Source organism: Saccoglossus kowalevskii, chromosome 2, assembly GCF_978046115.1.
Source record: "Saccoglossus kowalevskii chromosome 2, keSacKowa6.1, whole genome shotgun sequence".
NCBI lineage: Eukaryota > Metazoa > Hemichordata > Enteropneusta > Harrimaniidae > Saccoglossus > Saccoglossus kowalevskii.
Genome location: NC_140642.1, coordinates 38682130 through 38707512, shown reverse-complemented (window position 1 = coordinate 38707512; position 25383 = coordinate 38682130). Strand labels below are relative to the sequence as shown.

The 25383-nt window shown below is 35.4% G+C and overlaps 1 protein-coding gene across 7 annotated transcripts; it reads left to right on the top strand.

The window, feature by feature from the left end:
• The first annotated feature begins 73 nt into the window (after window positions 1-73).
• Window positions 74-25383, top strand: LOC144341570 (metastasis-associated protein MTA3-like). Of its 7 annotated transcripts, none has more exons than XM_085495427.1 (20): window positions 74-259; window positions 800-867; window positions 1028-1121; window positions 6526-6713; window positions 14365-14482; window positions 15216-15318; window positions 15420-15519; window positions 15768-15956; window positions 16045-16178; window positions 16307-16392; window positions 16505-16621; window positions 16884-16931; window positions 17655-17710; window positions 18585-18813; window positions 19891-20109; window positions 20537-20623; window positions 22080-22154; window positions 22907-22974; window positions 23409-23539; window positions 24872-25383. In XM_085495427.1, exons 1-20 carry the CDS (start codon window positions 232-234, stop codon window positions 25011-25013), a joined length of 2280 nt encoding a protein of 759 aa, XP_085351553.1. In that variant the 5' UTR covers window positions 74-231; the 3' UTR covers window positions 25014-25383. The 7 variants fall into 7 exon arrangements, with proteins under 7 accessions (XP_085351553.1, XP_085351545.1, XP_085351536.1 ...); XM_085495419.1 differs by having other exon boundaries at window positions 19852-20109; XM_085495410.1 differs by having other exon boundaries at window positions 17655-17803.

The following is a 25383-nucleotide window of genomic DNA, read 5'->3' as shown; positions in this document are numbered from 1 at the left end:
AAAGAGGACCATTATAGTTCGAGTTGTCCCTAAGCGACGAAGATTTCCGAAGGACACGTGACGTCATCGGGAGAAAGGAAGAAAACGGGCGCTGGAATATGGTGAGCCCTTTGTGATCCAGGTCTTCGGTGTACCTACTCTACTGACTATAGGTATACATGATCTCGTAGAATAATACTGTCGACACCTTCCGAGGTACCAAGGGAGCCCGTAAAAGGCGAATCATTGACAATGGCGGCAAATATGTACCGAGTTGGAGGTGAGTACCTATTATAAAATAGGGGTAGTCTCACAGCTTCACGATGTCGGGTGGGAAACGTGATCATGACCCATACCGAAACAGGGCGACCCTAAGACGCTACTATTTGTACGAGCCAACGAGACTCCCTGGGAAGGCAGGCCAACATAACAGACAATTACAACATATTTAATGGTATAAATCTGACCCATTTAAGGTTTCGATCACTTGACGACATTGGAGTGACTGAGTCGTGAAAAAAATGGTGGACAGTGACACACGTCACGGCGTGAAGCGGCCGCTCTCGCTTGCTCATCGTATTCACTTGGTGACTGTTCAGATCTATTTTTTACTGAATTTCAATGTATCTAATGTCTTTGTTTATCGAGTAGTTGGAAGATTCGTGACGATTTTAATAGCAAACGCCCGAAAACAGTCCCAATTCGCGTTTGTGGTACTACGTTGTGCCTCTTTGCGGAGTGATTTCTAGTGACCATCATCTAAACAACACGAACAATGGCTTCACATTTTTTGTCTCAATTTCTCACATTGCTCCCGTAGATTACGTATATTTCGAAACTTCCTCATCCCAACCGTACCTCATCAGAAGAATTGAAGAATTAAACAAGGTATGGTTCTTAAGCTGTGTATGATTGTGTGTACTTGTTATGTATATGTTGTTGTTGGCAAACTTAATATCATGGATATTTGATGAGTTCCTAACTTACACATGGAATGGCCATACTGATTAAAAATATTGTAACATGCAAAAATGTCTTTATGTTCTAGACCCCCAATGGCAATGTCGAAGCAAAAGTTGTATGTTTTTACCGCAGAAGGGATATTTCAAGTTCACTAATACAGCTAGCAGATAAACACCAAAGTGAGTATTATTTAAAAAATTATCATTTTATGCCACTTAGTATCATTTATGCTATCTTGAAGTATTTGTTGAAATTTATTTGTACTTGCTTAGTTGCATTTAGGCACCTTAAATAATTCTCTAGTCTCTCTTGCTGTGTCTCGAGGAAACTTTTTTGATTGGTCGATATTGTTGCATATGTAATGAGTTTGGTATTCGCTGTAACCTGATTGGTCGATATTCGCCAAATTTGTTATACAGTTTATTCATGATGCATTGGCACTAGTTTTGATTTCTATCCCTACATATGTGGTAAATTTGTTTTAGTGTCGAGAAAGTATCCTATTTTTATCATTGAATTTTGCTGTAGCAAATTTTTTTATTTTATTTTTTTTTAATTTTAAAAAAATTTTTTTTTTCTATTTGGAAAGCATAAATGACTTTTTTTTTTTAAAGAAAAATTGTCTAAATGTTTCATCTGCGATGGTGATCTGTCCAAAAGTGGGCATTTTGAGGGGTGTTTTGAAAAGAGCTTATGCCTTGGTATTTTTATTTTCACCTTGTGAGAGGCTCTAGAAAGTAAATGGTTCACTTTTAAATATGGCAACATTTTGTATGTAATACATTTGACCATTTTAGGACTTGATTAGTAACATTTTATTCTTAAGATTTGAAATATTAGTTCTCCTGTGTTTATTTATGACAACAGACTTTAAAACAGACAGCAAAATATATCACCTGTGCTCACTCTGTGTGTAATAAATGTAGTAAACAGAGATTTTTCTCTCAAAATTTACAAAAAACCTGGAGATTAATTAGTAAAATTTACATTGATATGTATATAGAAAATGTTTGCTATTATGAGTGTCGCCAACACCTTTAAAAAATAATTCGACTGAAATCACTATGTCAAAACAAATTTGCACAAATTCAATTGCTAATTCAATGTGGTCTATCTTGCTACTGTTGTTATCCAGAATGCTTAAATGATTTATTTCTTTGTATTGTGTGCATGTTTTAACGAAGAAGTTATTCATTACAATGTCTGTTTGAAATGGTTCTATTGTATTTATCATACAAATAATTTTGCAAATTGTTGCCAACAAAATGGTTTCAATTTCTGATGATCTGCGAGGTAGTTGGCCTCCATTAAAACACTCGAGATTGGTTTTATTTTATGCTTTTGTGAGTAAAAAAGGTTTCTTCATAATTTCATGTTTGACTAAGTGCCCATCCCTTTGGAAATACCCCATATTACACTGCCAAGTCATGAAACCTGGTTTAATATTTCCAAATAATTAAATTGTCCATTTTGACTATCGTTAATGAAGTAAATCAGAATTTTATACGACTTGTTGATCGCAGTGGAAGATATTAAACACTTCTTAGTTTTACTTATTAATAAAATTGGAAAAACAGTTTTTTCGTCATAATCAGTGCCAATAGATCATATTTAAACATCAAAAATTAATTTCAACATGGCATTGTAAATATTCAGAAATTCAAAAAACTGGGTCAATATGACGTAGCATTCTGATTGGTTAATAACAGACTTTGACCTATCAGGTCAGAGAGCATTGCTACATGTCTAATCAAGCAGAAAAAAACAATATCTTTTTTTTGTTTCAATATTTTTTAGTTTTCTATTATAAGGTTTAATACATCAATGGATAAAATTGTTCTCATATTTTGTGCATCTCAAAAAGCAGAGTTCTATTAGTAAACAGTTCACAAGTCGTGTCATCAAAACTCCATTTTGTCACAATTTGAAGAATAAGTCATGATACTTAGCTGTGATGTCATTAAAAAAAAAAATTTCAAGGTTATGACTGTTTCCTATATAGTAAATCAGAAATACTAATTTTTCTCAATGCATATCTGTATCTGTAATTATATTTCACAGCAAGGTTTCAGCTGCACCTAGATATCAAATGCAAAACTAAATTGCAGCATCTTGCAATTGTCTGCTTCTACAAATTGACATTTTGTCATTTACTAGTAGTTTTTATCTTGAGTGAATCATGTTTGGAATCCACTCCATTGCCAAGTGTGCTATAAATATAGTACTTATAAATAGATTAAATATGGAATTTGTGGAAATACTCAGGTTTGCTTCAAAGTAGCTCTCATCAAGTTGAATGTTTTATGACTGCAGGCCAGTGTCCTTGGGTTTTTTTATAATTACAAAACAATCATTGCGTGAACACCAGACAATATAAAATATTGCAATGGTATGAATTTGTTTGTGATAGTAGAAAAATGCTGTATAAGTGATTTGCTTATGTCAAATAAAACTAATACTGAGTAGGTGGACAGGGATTTTTATTTTATTTTTCCCAATGAATTGTACATGAAACAAAAAATATAATATTGGTGGAATACAGTAGCTCATTTGCATAGAAATAAATAATTTTTAAGCCATTTGCACAAAATAAATTTTCAATTGTCTTGATTTGATACCCAATGTATCTGTCTGTGCTCTTTGAAATCCAGATTTCCACTGTACTATTTCTATTGGTTGAGGTTATTAGTCCCCGTTTGGACGAAGTCCGAAAACGGGGACTTATAATTCGGTCTCCGTGCGTCCGTCCGGAGTCGTATCTCAGAATCCCTTGGACCAATTCCGTTCATTCTTTGTATGTGCCTAGTACTTTATGTGGGACATATGCACATGCAGTGGTTTAGCGATTCGATTCAAAATGGCCGACTGGCAGCCATCTTGTTTTTTGAAAATGTCGTATTTTAGACATGCTTTGTCAGTTTTCATTCAAATTTAGTACATAGATCATACATGTTAGGATACATGTCTCCAACTGTCCGTGAGTTCCTGAGTCTGTCCGTCCGTGCGTCAGTCTGTCCAGTCATATTTCAGAATCCTGTGGACCGATTCCGTTCATTCTTTGCATGTGCCTAGTACCTTATGTGGGACATATGCACATGCAGTGATTCGATTCAAAATGGCCGACTGGCAGCCATCTTGTTTTTTAAAAATGTTGTATTTTGGACATGTATTGTCAGTTGTCATTCAAATTTTGTACATAGATTACCGGTATACATGTTAGGATACATGTCCATGACGATTTATTTTGCAATTGGATCAAAGATGGTCGACTGGCAGGCATCTTGTTTTTGTTTTTTTATGCCCTATCTTGGACGTGCTCTGTCAGTTTTCATTCAAATTTGGCACATACATGTACTTTATGCATGTTAGGATACATGTCCATGACAATTTGTTTCAAAATCTGGTCAAGGATGGCCGATTGACAGCCATCTGACTTTTGGTCTTACTACTATATTTCCACAATTTATGTACCATTTTCATTTGTATTTGGCACATACATCATACATATCAGTGTGTTTCATAATCAGATCAAAGATGGCCGAATAACGGCTGTTTTTATTTTCATATTACTACTACATGGAACACGTGTTTTGATGTAAATAAACAATCTGTTGTATACAGCACTTGGAACTCAAATTTCAAGGACACGCTTGCGACAACCAATTTCAAAAATTTAACGGGGACAGTGTCATTTTTAATGACTTGTATTATCAAATTTGGCCTTAAAAATGTGTGCCCGCTCAACCCCAAAGTTCAAGCCCTGGAATGTGTCTTTTATAAAATAGAGTGCAATGTAGAGTCTCTGGGGCCCACCCCTTATAAAACGTGTGGGGTCCCTGCTGCTACCGTACTTTATTTTTCTAAAATAGTTTTTTGCACGAACTATTGCACAATAAACATAAACAGGCATTAATCACATTTATATTGTACTTCATTTACATGTTCATTCTACCATTTACATGTCAGCAATCTGCATTATTTACATGGTTTACTTCTATCTTTACTGTTATTAAAATTAATGCTGTTTGTACAAATTTTAAATCATTACTGGGTTTACCCTCAAGTTCTTCATAAGCCTAGATAAATGAGCTGGTGTCTGACTTAACTTAGACTTAATACGATTCTGACAAGAAAAGGCATGGCCACATAGAACCTGCCGGGAAGATCTTGCAAATAACTAATCGATCCATGGCTTCTAGAAAAGTGATTTTTTTTCTCTCATAGTTATATAATTAAATAGTTCATTGTTTCGATTAATATTGTTCCCAGAAAACAATACACCCAAAATTTGTACATACTAGTACTAGTACCAGATTCTGCAGTAAATTCGCCTCTGGGTTGTTTGAGTTTTTAAAAAAATGGGACCAAGAAATCAGCGATTTTTCGGCGGATTTTATTTAATATTTGTTATTTAAATATTTTGGCGTCATTTTTCGGACATTACAATCTTTCCTGACGCCTAAAATAGAGTTTTTATTCAAGAGTATGTTTTTTGTGACTAGCGTGAGTGCGTAATCTTTGTTTCGGTTTGAGTTGTTGTCACTGTAAACTATGTTAAATTTGTCTTCAAATGCTCAGTTTATCTTTCGAAAACAACTATTTTTTTATTTGAAAAAAAAATCATGCCGTTTTCCCATAAAAATCCAAGCCAAATGATCATACTACAACATCGGCAAATCTCTTCCGCGTTCCGTTCAATAACATTAACATATTTAAATGAGTTATGGTAATTTGAACATGTTGGTGTCATCCAGCATTTTTATTGGTTAATTAGAGATTTGACCTATTAGGTCAACCATGCAAGACAAGGAACATGGCGGATACTCGACAGCATCGAGCGTTAATTTGCCACCGGAATTATTTGCTTACGACAAAGTGAAGTTGAATTTTATTTGCATTTCATAACAATTCAACAAATTTGTTTTTTTGTACGTTATTATAATCACTACTGCGTAATAATCAACAATTGTGAAACTCAGCATGACTGAATTGCGCAACCGTTATCATTTCTTGCTCGGCAGTTGTGTTTGTTTTTACTTTGTTTAGAATATAATTTCGTTACCAATAAAATTAGGAAAAAAAGTTGTATTTGACGTACCAGGTTCGTTAAAGTGTTCTTTTTGGAGAAAAATTACCCTGGGTGACATTGTAAGTTTTAGGCGATTAAATTAGCAGGTCACAGTGCATTCTACTTGTCTCAGTATTGACTGTCTCACCGTACTTCAGACGGGACTTCACACTTTCCATTGTGAAATGTAGATGCTAATAGGTGTTTTTGAAGACAATGGCACAGTATTTTAGGTGAATTTACAAGCTCTATGAACTTTGTATGCGGGACGATAGTACGTACACGAACGTACACAATGCCTTTAGACCTATTATAATATGACCAAGACGTGTTCTCACCGTATGCGTCCAGGGACTCACCAGTTGAAAAATTCAAGTTATGAGCAAAAAGAGTACCATCAATTCTTACATTGCAAGGATAAATGAAGGCTAGTTTGTTTAGAATGAAGGCTTTATGTAACAATGTTATAAATTTATAATGATTTATAATGGCAATGCACTTTCTTTTCTTTGTAGTTTCCCTTGAGGAGGAACAGGAGGCAGATTTTCAGGATTTATGTGAGAAGGAACGCCACCAACTAAAACATAGAGAGTTGTTTCTCTCCAGACAGTTGGATACACTGCCGGCAACTCATATAAGAGGAAAATGTATTGTAACGCTTTTAAATGAAACTGAAGCACTGCAGTCATACCTGCAAAAAGAGGTTAGTCTTATGTAGTTTTTACTTGGTATTTGGTAGCCTGCTTGTGATGGAACCAATACTGTATGTATGTACAGTCAAACCTGTCTATAGCGGCCACCCAAGGGACTTTGAAATTTTGGCCTTTATAGACAGGTGGCCTTTCTATACAGGTTCACTGATTTATTCATGAATATTAATTAGGCACTGAATGTATTAAAACGGATCTCGCAACCCCATTTGAAACACTATTACACTACTGTGCACAGTATCCAAACACTTTATTACAAATAAAAATGTTGATTTTAAATTGTATTATGTCAACTAAAATCATTTCACAAAAAATCGATCATTGCACAATAATGAGTAGTATGAAAATTATTTGAAGATTTGTAATTGTACAGTAAAGTTGATGTTCAGCAGCAGTTTGAGTCTCATTTCCTACTAAAGAAATCACTCAGCTTGCTTTGCTTAGCTATTCTGAATTTCTTTGTTTCTTTAAATACCTATTGTGTCTGGTAACTGTTCTAATAAATCGGAATGTTTCTGGGCTATAGCAAATTCTTTCAAGGAGAAGGAAGAGGGACAGTTAGCAGTGCTTTATTGATCCCTACAACGTTACGTATACGGAAAGAACACTTATCTATTGTATCCTTCCAGTTACATGTTTGTGACAACTTGAAAGTTTCCTCCCAAATCACAATTCCCTAAACATTTCGTTCATTTTTTTTCAAAAATTTTCTCGACCTAGCTCACTTACGAAATGGTTGATCCCTAATCAAAACATTACTTTGCGCAATCGAAATCTGTGCGACTTCCATGTTATTGTACTGGTGCAACAATAGGAACATGTGAAATATGCCTGGTGGCTTTGGCCAGCCATGGAGGTAATAATGGGCCGGCGAACTGGGGTCAATTTAACATCATTGTTAAAAGCATCTATTGTTACATGTACCGAGGCAGTAGTGAACGAAAAAAAATTGTTGAACGAATTTAGTTTAGACAACGAGACGATACCGCACACACATTCCCTCGCAGTGATCGATACACACTAACGCAGGGCTAACGGAAACGACTCTTCTTTTTGACCCGAGTTATCATAACCCCGGAAGAACAAGAACGCACATGCGCAAGGCTAATTAGCATAATTTATTTGGATGGATAAACAGGCATGGCCGTTGCGTTGATTTTTTTACTTTTTGCTATCAGTTCCAGTTACATGCGTATTTATCGGTATTTATAGGAGTTCAAAGTGAATAAATATCGATACTAAGAAACAAGTGAGCTGTTATGTTTTTTTTGTTGGTAATCAATTCGATCGGGGATTTACCGTCGGCATTCCGATTCACCCCAGCCACATGCATAGGGACCGTGACTGTGTCCTGGCGACTCACAACTTTTGCGGGTCGTCATCGTTGTGATTGCTCGATTCATTAATTGAACAAAATTGTAAGTTATTCCAATGGTATACATATTTCAACAAAACATTAATGACAGCATGTTTTTTTTATCAAGACACTTTCAAATTCGTAATTATGTTTTTGGCGTTCCATAGCCATCGGTACGGTGTGCTTGCCGTGGTAAACTGAATTATAAACAAGAATAAAACATAATTGCCGAAGCCATTGGTTGAATGAAAGGTGTGAAAACGTGCTAACTTTGTCCTTTGTGAGCTTATTAGTTGTCTGAGGTGGAAGGCAGTAGTCTGCAAGACATCCGGGAACTATGTCCGTTATATGCAGTTCAACTGTTCACTGCGGCCACTGAAGCGTGGCCGTTGGCCGCGTTAGGCAGGTGGCCGCTGTAAACAGGGTACTTTACATGTAAAATTCGTAGGGACTGTTCGGTTGTGACCGCTATAGGCAGGTGGCCGCTATATCCAGGTGGCCGTTAACACAGGTTTGACTGTATGTATGTATGTATGTATGTGTATTGGAAGTCTGCTTGTGATGGAACCAATACTGTATGTATGTGTATTGGTGGCCTGCTTGTGATGGAACCAATACTGTATGTATATGTATTGGAGGTCTGCTTGTGATGGAACCAATACTGTATGTATGTATGTATGTATGTATGTGTATTGGAGGTCTGCTTGTGATGGAACCAATACTGTATGTATGTGTATTGGTGGCCTGCTTGTGATGGAACCAATACTGTATGTATGTGTATTGGAGGTCTGCTTGTGATGGAACCAATACTGTATGTATGTATGTGTATTGGAGGTCTGCTTGTGATGGAACCAATACTGTATGTATGTGTATTGGTGGCCTGCTTGTGATGGAACCAATACTGTATGTATGTGTATTGGAGGTCTGCTTGTGATGGAACCAATACTGTATGTATGTATGTGTGTGTATTGGAAGTCTGCTTGTGATGCAACCAATACTGTATGTATGTGTATTGGAAGCCTGCTTGTGATGCAACCAATACTGTATGTATGTGTATTGGAAGTCTGCTTGTGATGCAACCAATACTGTATGTATGTGTATTGGAAGTCTGCTTGTGATGCAACCAATACTGTATATGTGTGTATTGGAAGTCTGCTTGTGATGCAACCAATACTGTATGTATGTGTATTGAAAGTCTGCTTGTGATGCAACCAATACTGTATGTATGTGTATTGGAAGTTTGCTTGTGATGCAACCAATACTGTATGTACCGTATGTGTATTGAAAGTCTGCTTGTGATGCAACCAATACTGTATGTATGTGTATTGAAAGTCTGCTTGTGATGCAACCAATACTGTATGTATGTGTATTGAAAGTCTGCTTGTGATGCAACCAATACTGTATGTATGTGTATTGAAAGTCTGCTTGTGATGCAACCAATACTGTATGTATGTGTATTGGAAGTTTGCTTGTGATGCAACCAATACTGTATGTATGTGTATTGGAAGCCTGCTTGTGATGCAACCAATACTGTATGTATGTGTATTGGAAGTCTGCTTGTGATGCAACCAATACTGTATGTATGTGTATTGGAAGTTTGCTTGTGATGCAACCAATACTGTATGTATGTGTATTGAAAGTCTGCTTGTGATGCAACCAATACTGTATGTATGTGTATTGAAAGTCTGCCTGTGATGCAACCAATGTATGTATGTGTATTGGAAGTCTGCTTGTGATGCAACCAATACTGTATTATACATATGTACCAGTACTGTATACCATCTGAATTTATTAGAAAATAAATAATAAAAGCCTGATTTTTGTCTGAGATGTGTGTTTTGTGGTTTAAGACAATGGGTGGCATTGACCTGGAAACTAGATAGCAGCTGTATCACCTATTGTCAAAATGTTTTTAATCCAGTCTGCAGCTGATGCTACTATTTTCTATTGTGTCAGACAAATGAATGAGTTCTCTGGGGAAAGGTCAGTGAGTTTAGAATAGTTTTTCAAGTTATTGCTTTTCAATAGTTAGAATCATTCTTCACAAACTGGCAATCTGTGCTCTCTAGTGTTGAAAAGTATTGTCATATGTACATATGTATTTATTAAGATGCTTCTTTTTTACTACAAAATTCACTGAAGTTGTAAATTTTAGCTCAAAAATTTGTATCTTGGATGGTGAAATTTATTTGATTCTAGAAATATGTACAGTTTTTAATGACAAAGATCTCAGAAACCGTTTGAGACACTAGTATGTCATGTCTACTGTAGAATACTTTATTTTTGCTTGGAATTAATTTTTGCTATTTTCGCTGAAGAAGTGATTCAGTGAAAATAAAATCCAGTGAATATACCTTTTGTTCACATTTTTGACTCCCATGTGCAAAGCACAAAATGGGAGTCTTTGCAGTTAGTGTGTCTGTATGTGTGTATGTGTGTATGTGTGTGTGTGTGTATGTGTGTCCGACTGTTCCACTGCTATCTCAAGAACCATACATCGGTTTTTGATGAAACTTGGTGCATAGATGCTCTGGGCCAATGCGCAGATTTGATTAGGTTTTGGTAAAAATCCATGCTCGTTAATTACCTAATTTGCATGATAATTAGCTAATTTTTAGCTGTTCTATGACTGTTCCACTGATATCTAAAGAACCACTCATTGGATTTTGATGAAACTTGGTACATAGATGCTCTGAACATATGCGCAGATTTGATTAATTTTTGGTAAAAATCCGTGCATATTAATTACCTAATTTGCATGATAATTAGCTATTTTTTAGTGGTTCCATGACTGTTCCACTGATATCTAAACAACCACTCATTGGATTTTGATGAAACTTGGTACATAGATGCTCTGAACTAATGCTAGGTTTTGATTAGTTTTTGGTAATAATCCGTGGATACTAATTACCTTATTTGCATAATGATTAGTCAATTTTCGGTTTTTCCACTGATATCTCAAGTACTAATCATCACATTTCAATGAAACTTGGTACATAGATGTCATACGACACTGCACAGACCTGATAGTTTTTATGGTAATATCAGTACATATTAATTACCTAATTTGCATAATTAATTAATTTTCAGCATTTGATATAAGTATTTAGCATTACATTTCAATGAAACATGGTACTTACATACTCAAGGACTATGCAGAGATTGATTGTTTTCGATAAATATTTGTGCATATTAATCACCTAATTTGCATAATTAGTTAATTTTCAGCTTTTCCATGGGTATCTCAAGTACTAATCATCGCATTTCAATGAAACTTGGTACATAGATCCTTTAGGACTATGCAGAGACCTGATTAGTTTTAGGGTAAATAATTGTGCATATTAATTACCTAATTTGCATAATTAATTTTCAGCTTTTCCACGGGTATCTCAAGTACTAATCATCACATTTCAATGAATCTAGAATTATGCAGACCCAATTAGTTTCCGGTAAATATTTGTGCATATTAATCACCTAATTTGCATAATTAACCAACTTTCACACTGATATCTCAGGTACTATACATCACATATCAATGAATGTACATGGATGCTGTAGGACAATAGACAGACCTGAATAATTGTGGGTTAAAATCTGTACATATTAATTACCTAATTTGCATAATTAACCAATTTTAAGCTTTCACACTGATATCTAAAGTACTGTAAAAACTCCAAAATTTCGACCGGTTTTAAATAATTGGTGTTAGATATGTGACGTGTTTTTAGAGTCAAAATTAAGGTGCATTTTCGGACGGTCGAATTTTTCAGAATAGAAATCAGCAAATGAAAAAATGGGGATGATAGACAGTGTGCTTCATTAGTTTTTAAAAAATGCAATGTCCGTCAATTGACGTAAACTTCCTCATGTTTCACGGTAAAAGCAAAGGTCGTGGCCGAGTTGTAACTCAAAATCTAAACAAAGTCATCAATCAGTGAGTATTATGACAAGCAAAACAAAACATCAAGACGCGGAGAAGAGGTCAGCACAAAACTAATAGGTCAAAAGACAAAGCTGTCTCGCACTACCTAGAAAAACTTGCGAATGTTCGAAGTACAGGTACCCATTGGACAAAAGATGCATGGAAGTTTAGCAAACTACAGTATCTCCCCGACCCAGTGCAATGTATCCGGTTAGAATCAAAGCTCACGTGTCCCCTATTTGAGGGACCAAATTCTGCCGTAAATTCGCCCTTGGATTAAAAAATAAAATGGGATTTAAGAAAATAAAATGGGACGTTTAAGGTGTATTTTGGCGTCATTTTTCGGACATTTCAATTAATCCTGCCGGCTAAAATAGAGTCTAAGTTTTACCGTAGTCATTGACGTTTGTCTATTCAAGAGTACACGTGTATGATTTTTATCGTGACTAGCGTGAGCGGGTAAGCTTCCTTTCGAGAATGCGCTGTTATCACTGTGAACAATGTTAAATTATTCTTCAGATGACCAGTTTATTTTTTAAAAACAACTAATTTTTTTATTTAAAAAAAATCATGCCGTTTTCGCATCAAAATCCAAGCCAAAATATCGTACTACAACATCAATCTCTTCCGCATTGCGTTCAATAACATTAACATATTTAAATAAGCTATGGTAATTTGAACACGTTGGCATCATCCAGCTTTTTGATTGGTTAATTAGCGATTTGACCTATTTGACCTAAGAGAACATGGCGGATATCCTACAGCATCAAACGTTTATACGAGACCGGAATCATTCGCTTACGATGAAACTAAGTTGACTTTTATTTGTATTTCATAACCATTCAACAAATTTATTTTGTGTACATTATTATAATCACTACTGAGTACAGTAATAATCAACAATTCAGAAACGCAGCATGCCGAGATTTTTGTGTTCGTTTTTATTTGAAACTTCGTTTATTTAGAATATATTTTCGTTACCAATAAAAGAAAAATCTCTCAGTCAATCAGAAACCCGGATTCATGCCTTCGAGGAAGGTCCCGTTTGAACGCTCACACCGTTTTTTTTTCGTTTGGGGGAAAACTAAAACTGGTCGAAATTTTCGAATAAGAATGAGTCGGCAATTTCTAGTGGAGTTGAAAATTTGGAGGTAAATAAAACACCGAAACCCGGCAAATAAATAAGCGGTCGAATTTTTAGAGGGGTCGAAAATTTGGAGTTTTCACGGTACTAATTATTCCATTTCAATGAAACTTAGTACAAAGATGCTTTAGGACAATGTACAAACCTAATTAGTTTGGGGTAAAAATCTGTTCATATTAATTCCCTAATAAGCATAATAATTCATAATTTTTTGGTTCTAATCACATTTCAATTAAACTTGGAGACATAGATTTTCTGTTACATTGCGCAGACCTCATTAGTTTTACACTCAAATCTGGTCATATTAATTTTCTGATTTGCATAATTAGTTTTCAGCTAAGTAATTTCGAATTATATTTAATGTGTCTCCAATACTCTCAGCACATGGGAGTTCTTTCTAAGCTTTCTTTGATTTACATTCAACTTGTCAAAAATCAGTGAAAAACAATTCTATACGAAACACTCAAAAAGTCTTTTCAACGAAAATTAATTCCAGCTAAAATATTTTACAGTATTTTAATACCCCCCCCCCCAATAAATGTTTGAAATGCAGACTTTTCTCTTGTTGTAATTTCCATGTTCCCCTCTTATCTAACACTAAAGATGTCTGTACTTAAATTATCCACTGTGATCATTTGTTACTAATAGTTGGGTAATTAGTAATTGATGTATGCGATTAAAAAAAGAAAATTATTAACATGATAAAAGGCGTACTGAGATGATAGTAAAAAAATAGATAACACATGAAATGACAAGCTGACGTTTTCTCTGTATTTGGTCTTGTATTCTCTGGTTGAATGGGCTCCCATTTTCAAGGCCATATTTGTTAAAATTGCCTTTGCCTATAGAATAGTTAAATGAAAATTTTCGAAGAATATAATGCAAACTCTTTTGATGTCACCGTGAAGTTTTTAAGTCCTGTGGCTGGTTGTGAGAGATTGAATTACTTATTAATTTTTGTCCAAACCGCTATGTGTGTGGCTTTAAGTTTCTGCAGGATAACATCCTATCAGATGGGTTGATAGCACACGCCTGTCTCTTGTACTGTTTGTCATGCATGTAGCGATCCTCTGTTACAGTAGTAGATGAGTTTACTGGCTGCTGCTTCTCTTTGATCAGCTCTATGTAAGAACACAAATATGAGCTTCAAATGTTGGCTGTGAAGGTGGAAAAATGAAAGTCTCCATATATATCTGCCATTTGTTTATGTTTTGTTTGTAGGATATTTTCTTCTATTCTCTTGTTTACGACCCACAACAGAAGACTTTGCTGGCAGATAAAGGTGAAATTAGAGTGGGTTCCAGGTACCAGGCAGACATACCACCCATGCTTGGGGAAGGTGAGAAACTGCACTACTCTCAAGTTCTTTTATTACTAGTCAATCTACAGCTCAGGTTTGGTTTCAATAACATATTTTCACTATTATGTAAATAATAAGGGTTTGTCTATTGTATAAGCTTGTCATAATCATTCAATATAGAATTAATTTGGGTTTAATAGAGTAAATATAGTATATATATATAATCAAAACTCTGTCCAAACCAAACACATTTTCTGTTTCAGTATATGATCTGTATAAACCTTGTCTTACTTGCCATGTGGATCTCTTAGTGATGATCTTGTTGAGTAGATTTATATAAATGTGCTCTGTTAGAAGCATGTCTAGTTGCCTGAATGCTCTATTAAAAATTGAACATAAATTAGTTTACTTAAATTCTCTTAGAACAAGTGGTTTTGGGCTAGCATGCACTTTTTAGTCCCCGTTTGGACGGTCCGAAAACGGGGACTTATAATTCGGTCTCCGTGCGTCCGTCCGGAGTCGTATCTCAGAATCCCTTGGGCCGATTCTGTTCATTCTTTGAATGTGCCTAGTACTTTATGTGGGACATATGCGCATGCAGTGGTTTAGCGATTTGATTCAAAATGGCCGACTGGCAGCCATCTTGTTTTTTGAAAATGTTGTATTTTGGACATGCTTTGTCAGTTTTTATTCAAGTTTAGTACATAGATGATACATGTTAGGATACATGTCCCTGAATCTAGTAAAATATTGATATTGTTTTTCTTTCTAGATGATAAAGATGAGAGAGAATTACCTAAACTGGAGACTATCGTGTGGGATCCTCGATGTGGGATAACAGATAGACACATTGACCAATTTATGATTGTCTCCAGGTAAGTGCTGCCCAAATACTACATTATTGTACCAAACGTTGTTGTATACCGAGTCAAATACTTGTATATTTATTTATATTCATTCATTATTTGTTCTATAGGTCTGTAGGCACATTTGCCAGAGCCTTAGATTGTAGTAGCTCAGTTCGTCAGCCCAGCTTACATATGAGTGCTGCTGCTGCCTCAAGAGATGTCACACTGGTTAGTATTACTAAATGTTCTCAATATCAACAGATAATATTAAAAAAAAAGTATTGTTTGGAGCCATTTTGCCATTTTGACCCTTACTTTCTTAGGAAACAGATTAATAATGTAAAAAATATAATTAATGATTCCATGGTGCATTCTCAATGAATTACATCATGTAAATTTCATCAAAATGTATATTACCTTTAATCATTATTCCCGATTCTGTAATATACTAAACTACCTTTTCCTTTCATGTACAGTTCCATGCAATGAATATACTACATAAACATGATTATGATATTGCAAAGGCTATTGCTAATCTCGTTCCTCAAGCTGGACCAGTATTGTGCCGTGATCAGATGGAAGAGTGGTCCGCATCCGAAGCTAACTTATTTGAAGAAGCCTTAGAAAAATATGGGAAAGATTTTAATGATATACGACAGGATTTTGTAAGTCATATCACCTAACATATTCTCTGTATTGTGTTTGTTTGACTATTTCAGATATATGAATACTTAAGTTGTTTGTTTCTTACAGTTGCCATGGAAATCACTGCCTAGTATCATAGAGTATTATTATATGTGGAAAACCACAGACAGATATGTGCAACAGAAACGACTGAAGGCAGCTGAAGCCGAAAGTAAACTCAAACAAGTGTATATTCCTAATTAGTAAGTAGTCAGGTGTTTATTTCTTTATCAGCTTTTTTTAATCACCCTGATTCAATCCTGTATTTTATAGTTGAGAAAATGTTTTTATTGCTCAATATTATAAAAGAAAATTGTATTCTTATCTTCAGCAACAAACCAAATCCAAATCAGATCAGCAATAAACCTGGAATACAGCCACCAACCGCAGGGGGTAGAGCATGTGAAAGTTGTTACGGTAAGTCTGCTGTGCTGAGAAATCTCTGGTGTGACATGGCAACTGGTTTTCATTCTCATCCTATGTTTAGTTTAATAGGATCATGGTGGTAAAATGTTGTTTTGTTTTCTAGCTGGTTCTTCTTTCCAATGGTATTCCTGGGGCCCAGCTAATATGCAGTGTCGGTTATGTGCAGCTTGCTGGATATACTGGAAGAAGTATGGTGGCCTGAAGATGCCAACAAGATTGGGTGAGTTGTTTGTTAGCTTAGCTGCTATTTGTTCACACATTGAAATTGTAAGTGAGTCAGCATGGGTGAATAATTATATATTAACATGTCTCTTCCACTCTACTCAGCAATTTTTTGAAAATAGGATTTGAGTGGTTTCTTTCAAATTCCAGATTTTCTAATTTTAGATAAACTAAGAAGACCCTGACTTTGTCTCTTCTCAGTCACATTAGTCATGTTGTGCACTGGTCTTACGTGATGTGTTCTTACCTTTATGTTTCAGACGGAGATAGACCAGTTCCTAACCGTGTGCTGGATGGGTCCGTAGCAGGTAGGCTGGTTTACCCAAATTTATTGGCTCAACTAACGCTTTTCTTGTATTGGCTGCAGTTTTTTTTTTCTCTTAGTTACTTAGCGGTGTTTAGTTTATGCTTCTAATACTCTAGTTGAATTGCAGGTAGTAGTGCTTTGTAGTGAAATGCAAGTATTCTTTTGTGTCTAGGCATGCTCTTCTTTTCATCTTGGCTACACTCTTTGGGTTCAATTTCAGTTACCTCAGACATGTCAGATTACAACTAGTCCGGACTGTGCTACTTCATCATTCTCTTTCTTGAGCATGCTCCACCGCATAATTTATGAATTGAATATCCACTTACTGAAATAGAATCCAATTGTGTTTACATTTCTTTCCTTTTCTAACCTGCACTATAATATATAGTACCTCTGATTCAGGGGATGAGTTTTTAACTATTCTGCAATTTTGGTAAATTCAGTCTTCACTCTACATTCCCTGTTTTAAACCCTACTTCTAATCACTAGACACCAAACACATAACTATTGTTTTCCCCTGAATTGCAATAAACTGAACAAAATAACTCATTCTGTTGACTTATAATACAGTGCAAGTTTGAGAATAATTAAATTTGTGTTTTAAATATAAGATCTCTTAGCTGTAGCAACAGTGCATTAAAAATTAGTTGAGTAAATTTAAATCACAGCTATTAGTATACGTTTAGAGTTGAACTTGACCATGTTTTTTTTTCTCTTTTTTCAGAGGGAGATCGTCCTAGCCCCACCAACAGAAGCCAGGATCCCCAGTATGCTTGCAATGTATGCAACAAAGCTTTCTATAGACAAGAACGTCTAGCTGCTCATATGAGTGCTCACAGACCATTCCGATGTACCATTAGTGGTTGTGGCAAGGTTTGCGTACTTCATCCACTCACAACTGTTGTGAGAACAGTAGTACAAAGAATCCTAAATCACGCAATGTTTGGCTCCAATATTAGACAAGTTTTCACAAAATTCCAAAAAAAAAAAATGAAATTAAGAAATCTCTTACTGTTCTCAAGTGTAACGTGTAATTGGTTTATTTCTTGTTTTTGTCTACTCAACAGTCTCATTTGTTTTGCTGTCTGCTTCTCCTTTATATGCTGTCTGTCTCTTTAGTGAGAATTGTAAGGAAAAAAAAGCACTATAGTCCCAGACCTGCGCTCTAGATTTTAAGGTGTTCGTAAAAAAACATTAATTATTGCAAAATGCACGTTCAACTAACTGCTATGTATTGCTAGTTCAGAGCTGAGTACTGTGTTTGCTATATTAGTAGAGCATGTGATTACGTAATCTACAGAGGTATTTCTCTGGTCAAAATAAGTAATATTTAGAGAACAATAAATGTGAATTTTAGTATATATGCACTTCTATTGGAAATGTGCTTTTAATAGAGCAAATACGGTATTGTTGACATTTGATCTTGACTGACACTTCAAAGCTTGCTCATAAAAATAAAGAGATGCAGCTGCCTGGGACTGTAAGTGTTAAGCTAAACCATTGCCCACGCCCACCGAACATTGCCACACCAACTTATGTTCATGTTAGATTTGTATTATATATAAATAACCTGCATGTGCCTGTGTTTTTATTTTTTTTAAACCACTGGAAAAATAAAGTGAAAATGAATGTTAGGCTGTTGTATCATCTGCAGGAATTCAAACTCAAATCTCATCTAGCTCGTCACTGCCAGACAGTACATGGACTTACTATTCGTAGCAGTTCTACCAAACCTACTGTTTTAAAGACTAGACAAGCGTTCTTTCTCAGTGCGACAACATTGACCAGGATTTCTAGAAGAGTATGTAAAGATATATTGAATTCGCGGCATCATGCAAGGTCACCGTTTTCACCGATCAATATCACAGCAATCAAACAAGAATGTGAGTGAACTTAACAATGAAGTGATATGGCTTGGATTTTAAATTTATTTTTCTAGAGCATTATTTGATTAACTCTTGACGGGGTCAGAACATGACAGTTTATTTAGCTTACTCTGTCCAAGCAACCCATCTATCATTTACTAGGCGTCACTCTAATTCAGACATCAGAGAAGAGTGAAAAGCTTAATTTGGTTCTAAAATAGTAGTTAGTAGTAACAAAATGTTGAAAAAACTTGTCATTTAAAAAAAAATGTTTTTATTTTCATATATTTAATGTGAAATGCATTTATTGATAAGCTATATGAAATGCAAGTAAAATTCAACTTAGTTTTTCCCCGTAAGTGAACCTTTTCGGTCACATGCGCATACAAGAGTTGACCGGAAATGTGTTCTTTGACCTGATATGTCAAGTCACTAATTCCAATCAGAAAACTGGATGGTGCCTACCTTATTCCATTTAAATATATATTAATGCAGTTCAGTTCAGTGACCTCATGGCGAACGCAACACAAAATAGATTTACCAATGTTGTGGTATGACCTTTTGGCTTTGATTTTGATTGGAAAACAGCACGATTTCTTTTAAATCAAGGAATTAATTGTTTTTGGAAGATAAACTGAGATTGACGAAGAATTTACCATTTTTTACAGTGATAACGGTTTAAGTTTACCCATTCTAGCCACAATAAATAGGCGTCAATGACGGAAAACTCAAATTAACTCTTCGTCAGGGAAAGATTGAATGTTCAAAAAATTACTCCTAAATTAGAGATTTTACACTATGCTGAAAGAACATGTCATAGTGGATTACATCATAGGAAGCTAACTGTCTAGGCCTACACATGTACATAATTTTGTTATATGTATTCACAAAAATGTATTCAAACAATGTGCAGTGGCGTTCATTCCTCATTTTGTGACTGTCTATTTTGTCCGCTGTTGGGTTTGATATTAATTGGGGCAGTCATTGACCTAATTGGTGTTTTATCATAGTAGCATGTGCCACTTACAGTCGTCAGACTCACTTTTCTTTTCACAGACTCACATGGCAGCGATCTTTGTATTTCTACTTCATTAGGCCAAGTGAGATTACCAACTGCAGCCAAGACTCTGGCATTAAAGAACAAAAAATGGCCAGATTCTAACGTGGTTGTGAGTAAACTGGGTATTGATGTGAAGTGTGAGTTGCCAGCATTATTAGAACGTACAAAAACAACCACATCAGAGCCACCCAGGTTGTCGTTTCCTCCTCCTTTATCAATGCCAATCTTTCCTAGAGTGGATCAAAATGATAAAGGTAAGTATCGTGTCTTGTTTTATCAGTCTCAGTATCAGCTGTATACTTTATCAATTCCTGAATTTTAATGCCTCATGACAACACTCTTCCAAAACCATTCTGTAGACTTAATACTTTAACCTGTTGAGTGTCAGATATTTTTCTCATTCAAAATTTAGTGCAGATATCTTCACATTTTGTAAAGTTTTCAGTAAATGTCATCACCATTTTTGGCAATACAGAAAGTTTCAGATATTACTTTGGTTTTTTATCAAAAACAGACTACAAAATCAATTTTGTAGGTCGTGCCAGAAGTTGAAAATGGCATTCAATTTGTTTAAATGAGACAATTCACACAACGACTTTGCTACTTGGCTTACATAGTTTCGTACAATTATCCCTGCTTTAACAAAACTTTTTTGTCATTTTTGAATATATTTGTTTACAGCAAAAGGAGACAATACACAATCTATCAATTCCATCTCACCTACCATACTCAGGAAGAGGGGTTATGAACAACATAATGGAATCGATGGTATGTGTCATTGATTGTATATTTGTATGGGGATGGTTTGACAATAGGTGCATGCTCAAATTGGTGAGAGGTGGGGTTTACATATTTCCTTGTTCACCTTCTATGTGTATGGAGAGAGATCAGACAAATTTACTCGTGTTCATTTGATTTGCATTAATATCGAAATTCATACTGTACTGGTTTATATTGGAGTATGGTATTCATTGTCAGTTGTGGTGTGCAAGTGTGCTTATTAGGATTATTGGGGGGGGCTAGCAATGTCCAATGTAGGTACAGTTGGTTCAACCGATCACCCGATCACTGGCAGCGTAGTGGTTGTCGCATCAGACTCATAATTGGTACACCCAAGTTAAAATCCTACCTTAGGCTGAACATAAAAAATGTTGATCCATACCCTGGGTGAGTGTGCCACAGACTCAATGGGAAGGCCAATTCCACTGGCCGAGATTCATTCACTAATGAATGCGACTTTGGGGGAAATTCTTAAGGTCCACAGGTGCTTGTGTTGGACGAGCCTGGTTGACACCAGCATAGTGCATTAAAATTGCCATTTGATAGGAATAGGAAGATGGCCACACAGCCCTGTCATGTAGTCCCAAATATGAATTTGACTTCAGTGGCAAAAATGTACCATGTGTCAGCACTAGCACTTGCAATTTCCACAAAAAAACGGTGACATTCAACTGTCGCCTGGCAGAAAAAACATCATGACTAGCAACTGGAGTAAGAATTTTCTGATTTACCTTAAGCTGTGCTTTCTTGTTTTATTTGTGTATGTTTATGTATGCTATTGTCAGTGTTAAAAAAAACATGCAGTGTATGATGTTGAAGTAGATGTGGTATGGTGTGTGTATTAATGAACGTCACTGAGTCTATACACTGTACACTTGAAATGCTGCTCCGCTATCCCTGGGATAGCACCAATGCATCATGGGAAATGTAATTTGATTGGTTCACCTACCATTTACTGTGTACGAAGATTACTGTAAGTTTTAATCCTGTGTGCTAACATCTTGCATACACCATGTCTACTTTGAAGAGCTAATGCTTTGTATTAACTTTTTGATTTGAATAAACCTATGATTGACATTTTGAAGACTAGGATGGCTGTTCAAAACATTTCTTGTCAACTTTCAGGCAAGAATTGTGCTTAAATCTTGCCCAATTAGTAAATTAACTTTGAAATTGCGCTTTATAAATATGCATGATTGTATACAACAGAAAAATAAAATACTTTATGCGTTATGATCAAGAGCCATTTTATGGAGCATTCCAACCAAATACATAAACATGCACTGTGATTTGCATACTGAAATCTGGTCACCATCTTTCCTTTTATGCACCTGTCGCCATGGTTTAAATTGTACTAACAAGTCATCTATACGTTCTTCTGATCCTTATGACATGCATTAACACACCTAACCCACTAATGTTCCCCCCGTACATATGCATATAGGTCTGACTGCTAAACGTTCTTCATATTCACTATCAGGGATAACTAGACTCTCAGCCAGGATTATATCTGCCAAAGGTACTCATCAAACACACATCTCAGTTTCTCCATCATCCCAGTACTGATGCCTCTTGTAATAGGCTCACTGATCACATCTTTCTCATTTTAACCGTACTGTTGCTGTGATATCTGCTCCACCTGTGTCTGTTATGTGTTCTTCTTCTTGATGGTATATTCCATTGATGTTTGATGATAGTGTCAGTATGTGGCATGGTGAAGCTATTAAAACTGTATCTTCAGCGTCTACAAATCAGCACGGTGAACTGATTCAACACCTTGTTTACCGTGTTTAGTTGATCCGATAACAATCTAAAACCATCATAATATGCAAATGAGTCCAGTGCGTCGATATCAGTGTTGTGATCGTCTGTGCCTGATCTGTCCGAGTAGTCTGGTTAATCCCAACACGTAATGCATGTAATACTGTAAACCACTTAATTTTCCCTGCTTGGAATTTTTCGTGAATTGCTGATTTGTATGGCATTTGTAAAAGCCGCATGCATTCAGTGTCAGAGGACCCTAGAGAAACATTCATGGCTACAAAATTTCAATAAATCGTGAAATTTACGAAAATTCGTCTGTTGCAAAATTCAATTTGTTTACAGTACTTTATTAGTATATGTCTGTGTTTTTAGTGATTGAACATGCAATATCTTAGTAGTGAATGTTTATGTGTATGTTACAGTACGTGTACATGTCAAATTTCAAGTCTTTAGTTATTGGCACAGTAATTGTCTCGTGTTTTTACTAATGTAATTATAATTTCTTAGGTGGAGATAAAACTGTCGTACATCCTCCACATGAACCAGTCAGATCCGGACTCAGTAGACATGCATTGGTTAGTGAAATAATCTCACTTCTACTTTAAAATTTGCAGATAACTGTAGATTATTGGCAAGCTGTCACTTTTTTGCAGAATGATTTCGTCATGCATCTGGGGAGATGAAATTACTTAAGGATGGACGTGGAGAAATGCAGAAAGAACTACAAATTCTTTATATTTTCACTTAACTATGTGAAAGAAAAAAAAAACTAAAACAGGAATATTCTTACTTGTTACCATGAAAATAATGACTTTGAAGGTTCTCTATAACTCTGGTGAATTTTTTGCATTGCAATCTTGAGCACGTACAACTGATACCGGAAAAAGCCAGTTGCAGAAAAAAAACTTCCAAGAAATCCCTGTGTCTTAGCCGCTGCGTCCATCCTTACTGCTGACAGTTTCCACCATGAGAAAAACATACTTACATTTTGTTTTCCCATTTGATACAGTCTCGTAATATGAATGGCAGTCGTCAATATCCCAGTGGTAGAGTTGAAACCATGCCAATGAGAAAGAGACGAAGAATTAATTGGATGGACGCCCCTGATGATGTCTATTTCCATGCTAATGAGAACACCAAGTAAGGATGTAACCTCTTTGCACGCCCATACCTTGTTTTAGAGTGTGCCTCTCATACAAGCCTAATGTCTTTAACAGTTAATAGAGCAAGTATAATAACGGGTTTGTAAGAGCAAAAATTTAAACTATTGTTAATTTTGACCATTTGCTGGGTTTTAACTTAGCACATTTAGCCCAATATAAGTTAAATTAAAACTATACTATTAATTTAGCAATATCATAGTATTTAATACCATAGTAAAACTTCATACAGGAGAAAGTTATCCTTTGCAATAATTGTTTCAAAATGCAGTTGATTCAGTTCCTTTCCTTGTTTCAAGTTGTGTTGTCGAGAGAGAGTTGGCTCTTGTTAGGTTATCAATTTTTCATCACTAGATGGCGCTCTTGTGAAATCTGACATTAGTTGGATTAACAAATGTCACCACTTGGTGGCGCTGTTTGCATAATTTGATAAGCATTTTGCTCAACAATTTTTGCCTTGCCCCTAATGTTAAAGGAGAGTGAAGTATATTAAGAAACTTTTATCCGTTGGCAACATCATAATTGTTATTATTGGTAATGTGCGAAGGATATCTAAACAACGTCAAACTTTGTTATATTGTTTAATTGGCTTATATCTTGTGTGTGAAAGTATCATAATATTATCAGAAAATCTGTTTGTATTTTTTGTTTAACTGTGTGCATGCATAACTGATATGCATTCACTGGTTCCAAAGGGAATGGACATCTGTCAAATTGTGAATACCTGTTTCATAAACTACGTTACTGCAATAAATCTTTCTAAAATCCTGTTACTTACTGTATTTCAATATCAAGAGTTGTGACTGAAAAACAATATTGTGGGCTAAGGAGTAATTTGTGGTTGATACACATTTGCTTACACATTAATAAATTGCATTTTTTAACAGTCTCAACAAAAAATTAACACAAATCTGATTACTTCAGGGTTGTAATTTATGCATATTAATTACCTACTTTGTATAAATGGGGTCGTGTGATAATATGCTTAACTGTACTTATTAAGCACTGCTGCAGAACATGCAATCTGTGCTACAATAAAGGCATTTAACAAAAACTACTAGCCTACCACATTCCCATATATGGTCATGTGACCTGATATGTATAACTGTAAAATCTCAAACTAGGTCTGTGGTTGAAATAAGACATACTTTTGATTTTGTATAAAAACGCATATAATTTTTGCTTTATGTGCATTGGATATGTGCTTCCAATACCTTTAGAACACAGTAGATTTTTTCTAAACTTTCTTTGATTATACTGCTGAAAAAGTTCCTAACATAAATTTAAAATATTTTACATTTGTTTATTGTAGGAAATTACGAAAACAGATGACGTTATCGCAACATAGAAGAATTGCACGTCGTCCTTGGTCTTCGACTGGTATCAAACTACCTGTATATGCTCAGCCACCACCCCCACCTATTCCGCCAGAACCCATTGTAATCGATGATTAGACAATAAGTTGTATTGTTATCATTCCATTGTCTTTTATACAAAATAGGTATTGTTCCTTTGTTTCTCCCCCAAAGTATTGTATCCCTCTCCCCACAGTATGATTCTTTTTCTGTTTTTTTCTTTAGATTACGTGATTGAGTTTCTTAAAACCCTTCATTTCACTCAAACAATATTTTAGTATTTCTAGCCACATTTGTTCAAAGAAAAGGAAGTGAAAAAATAGAATAGACGTTGAAGTAAAGAGGTGGGAAAGTACTCAGTATTTCATTGCAGACTTTCCAATCTGAGAAAAAAGTTTGAGACAGTGAATTTGTTTCTTCTACATGCAGAGTTGGGTGATAACACCTGAAATTAAATATTCTACATTGA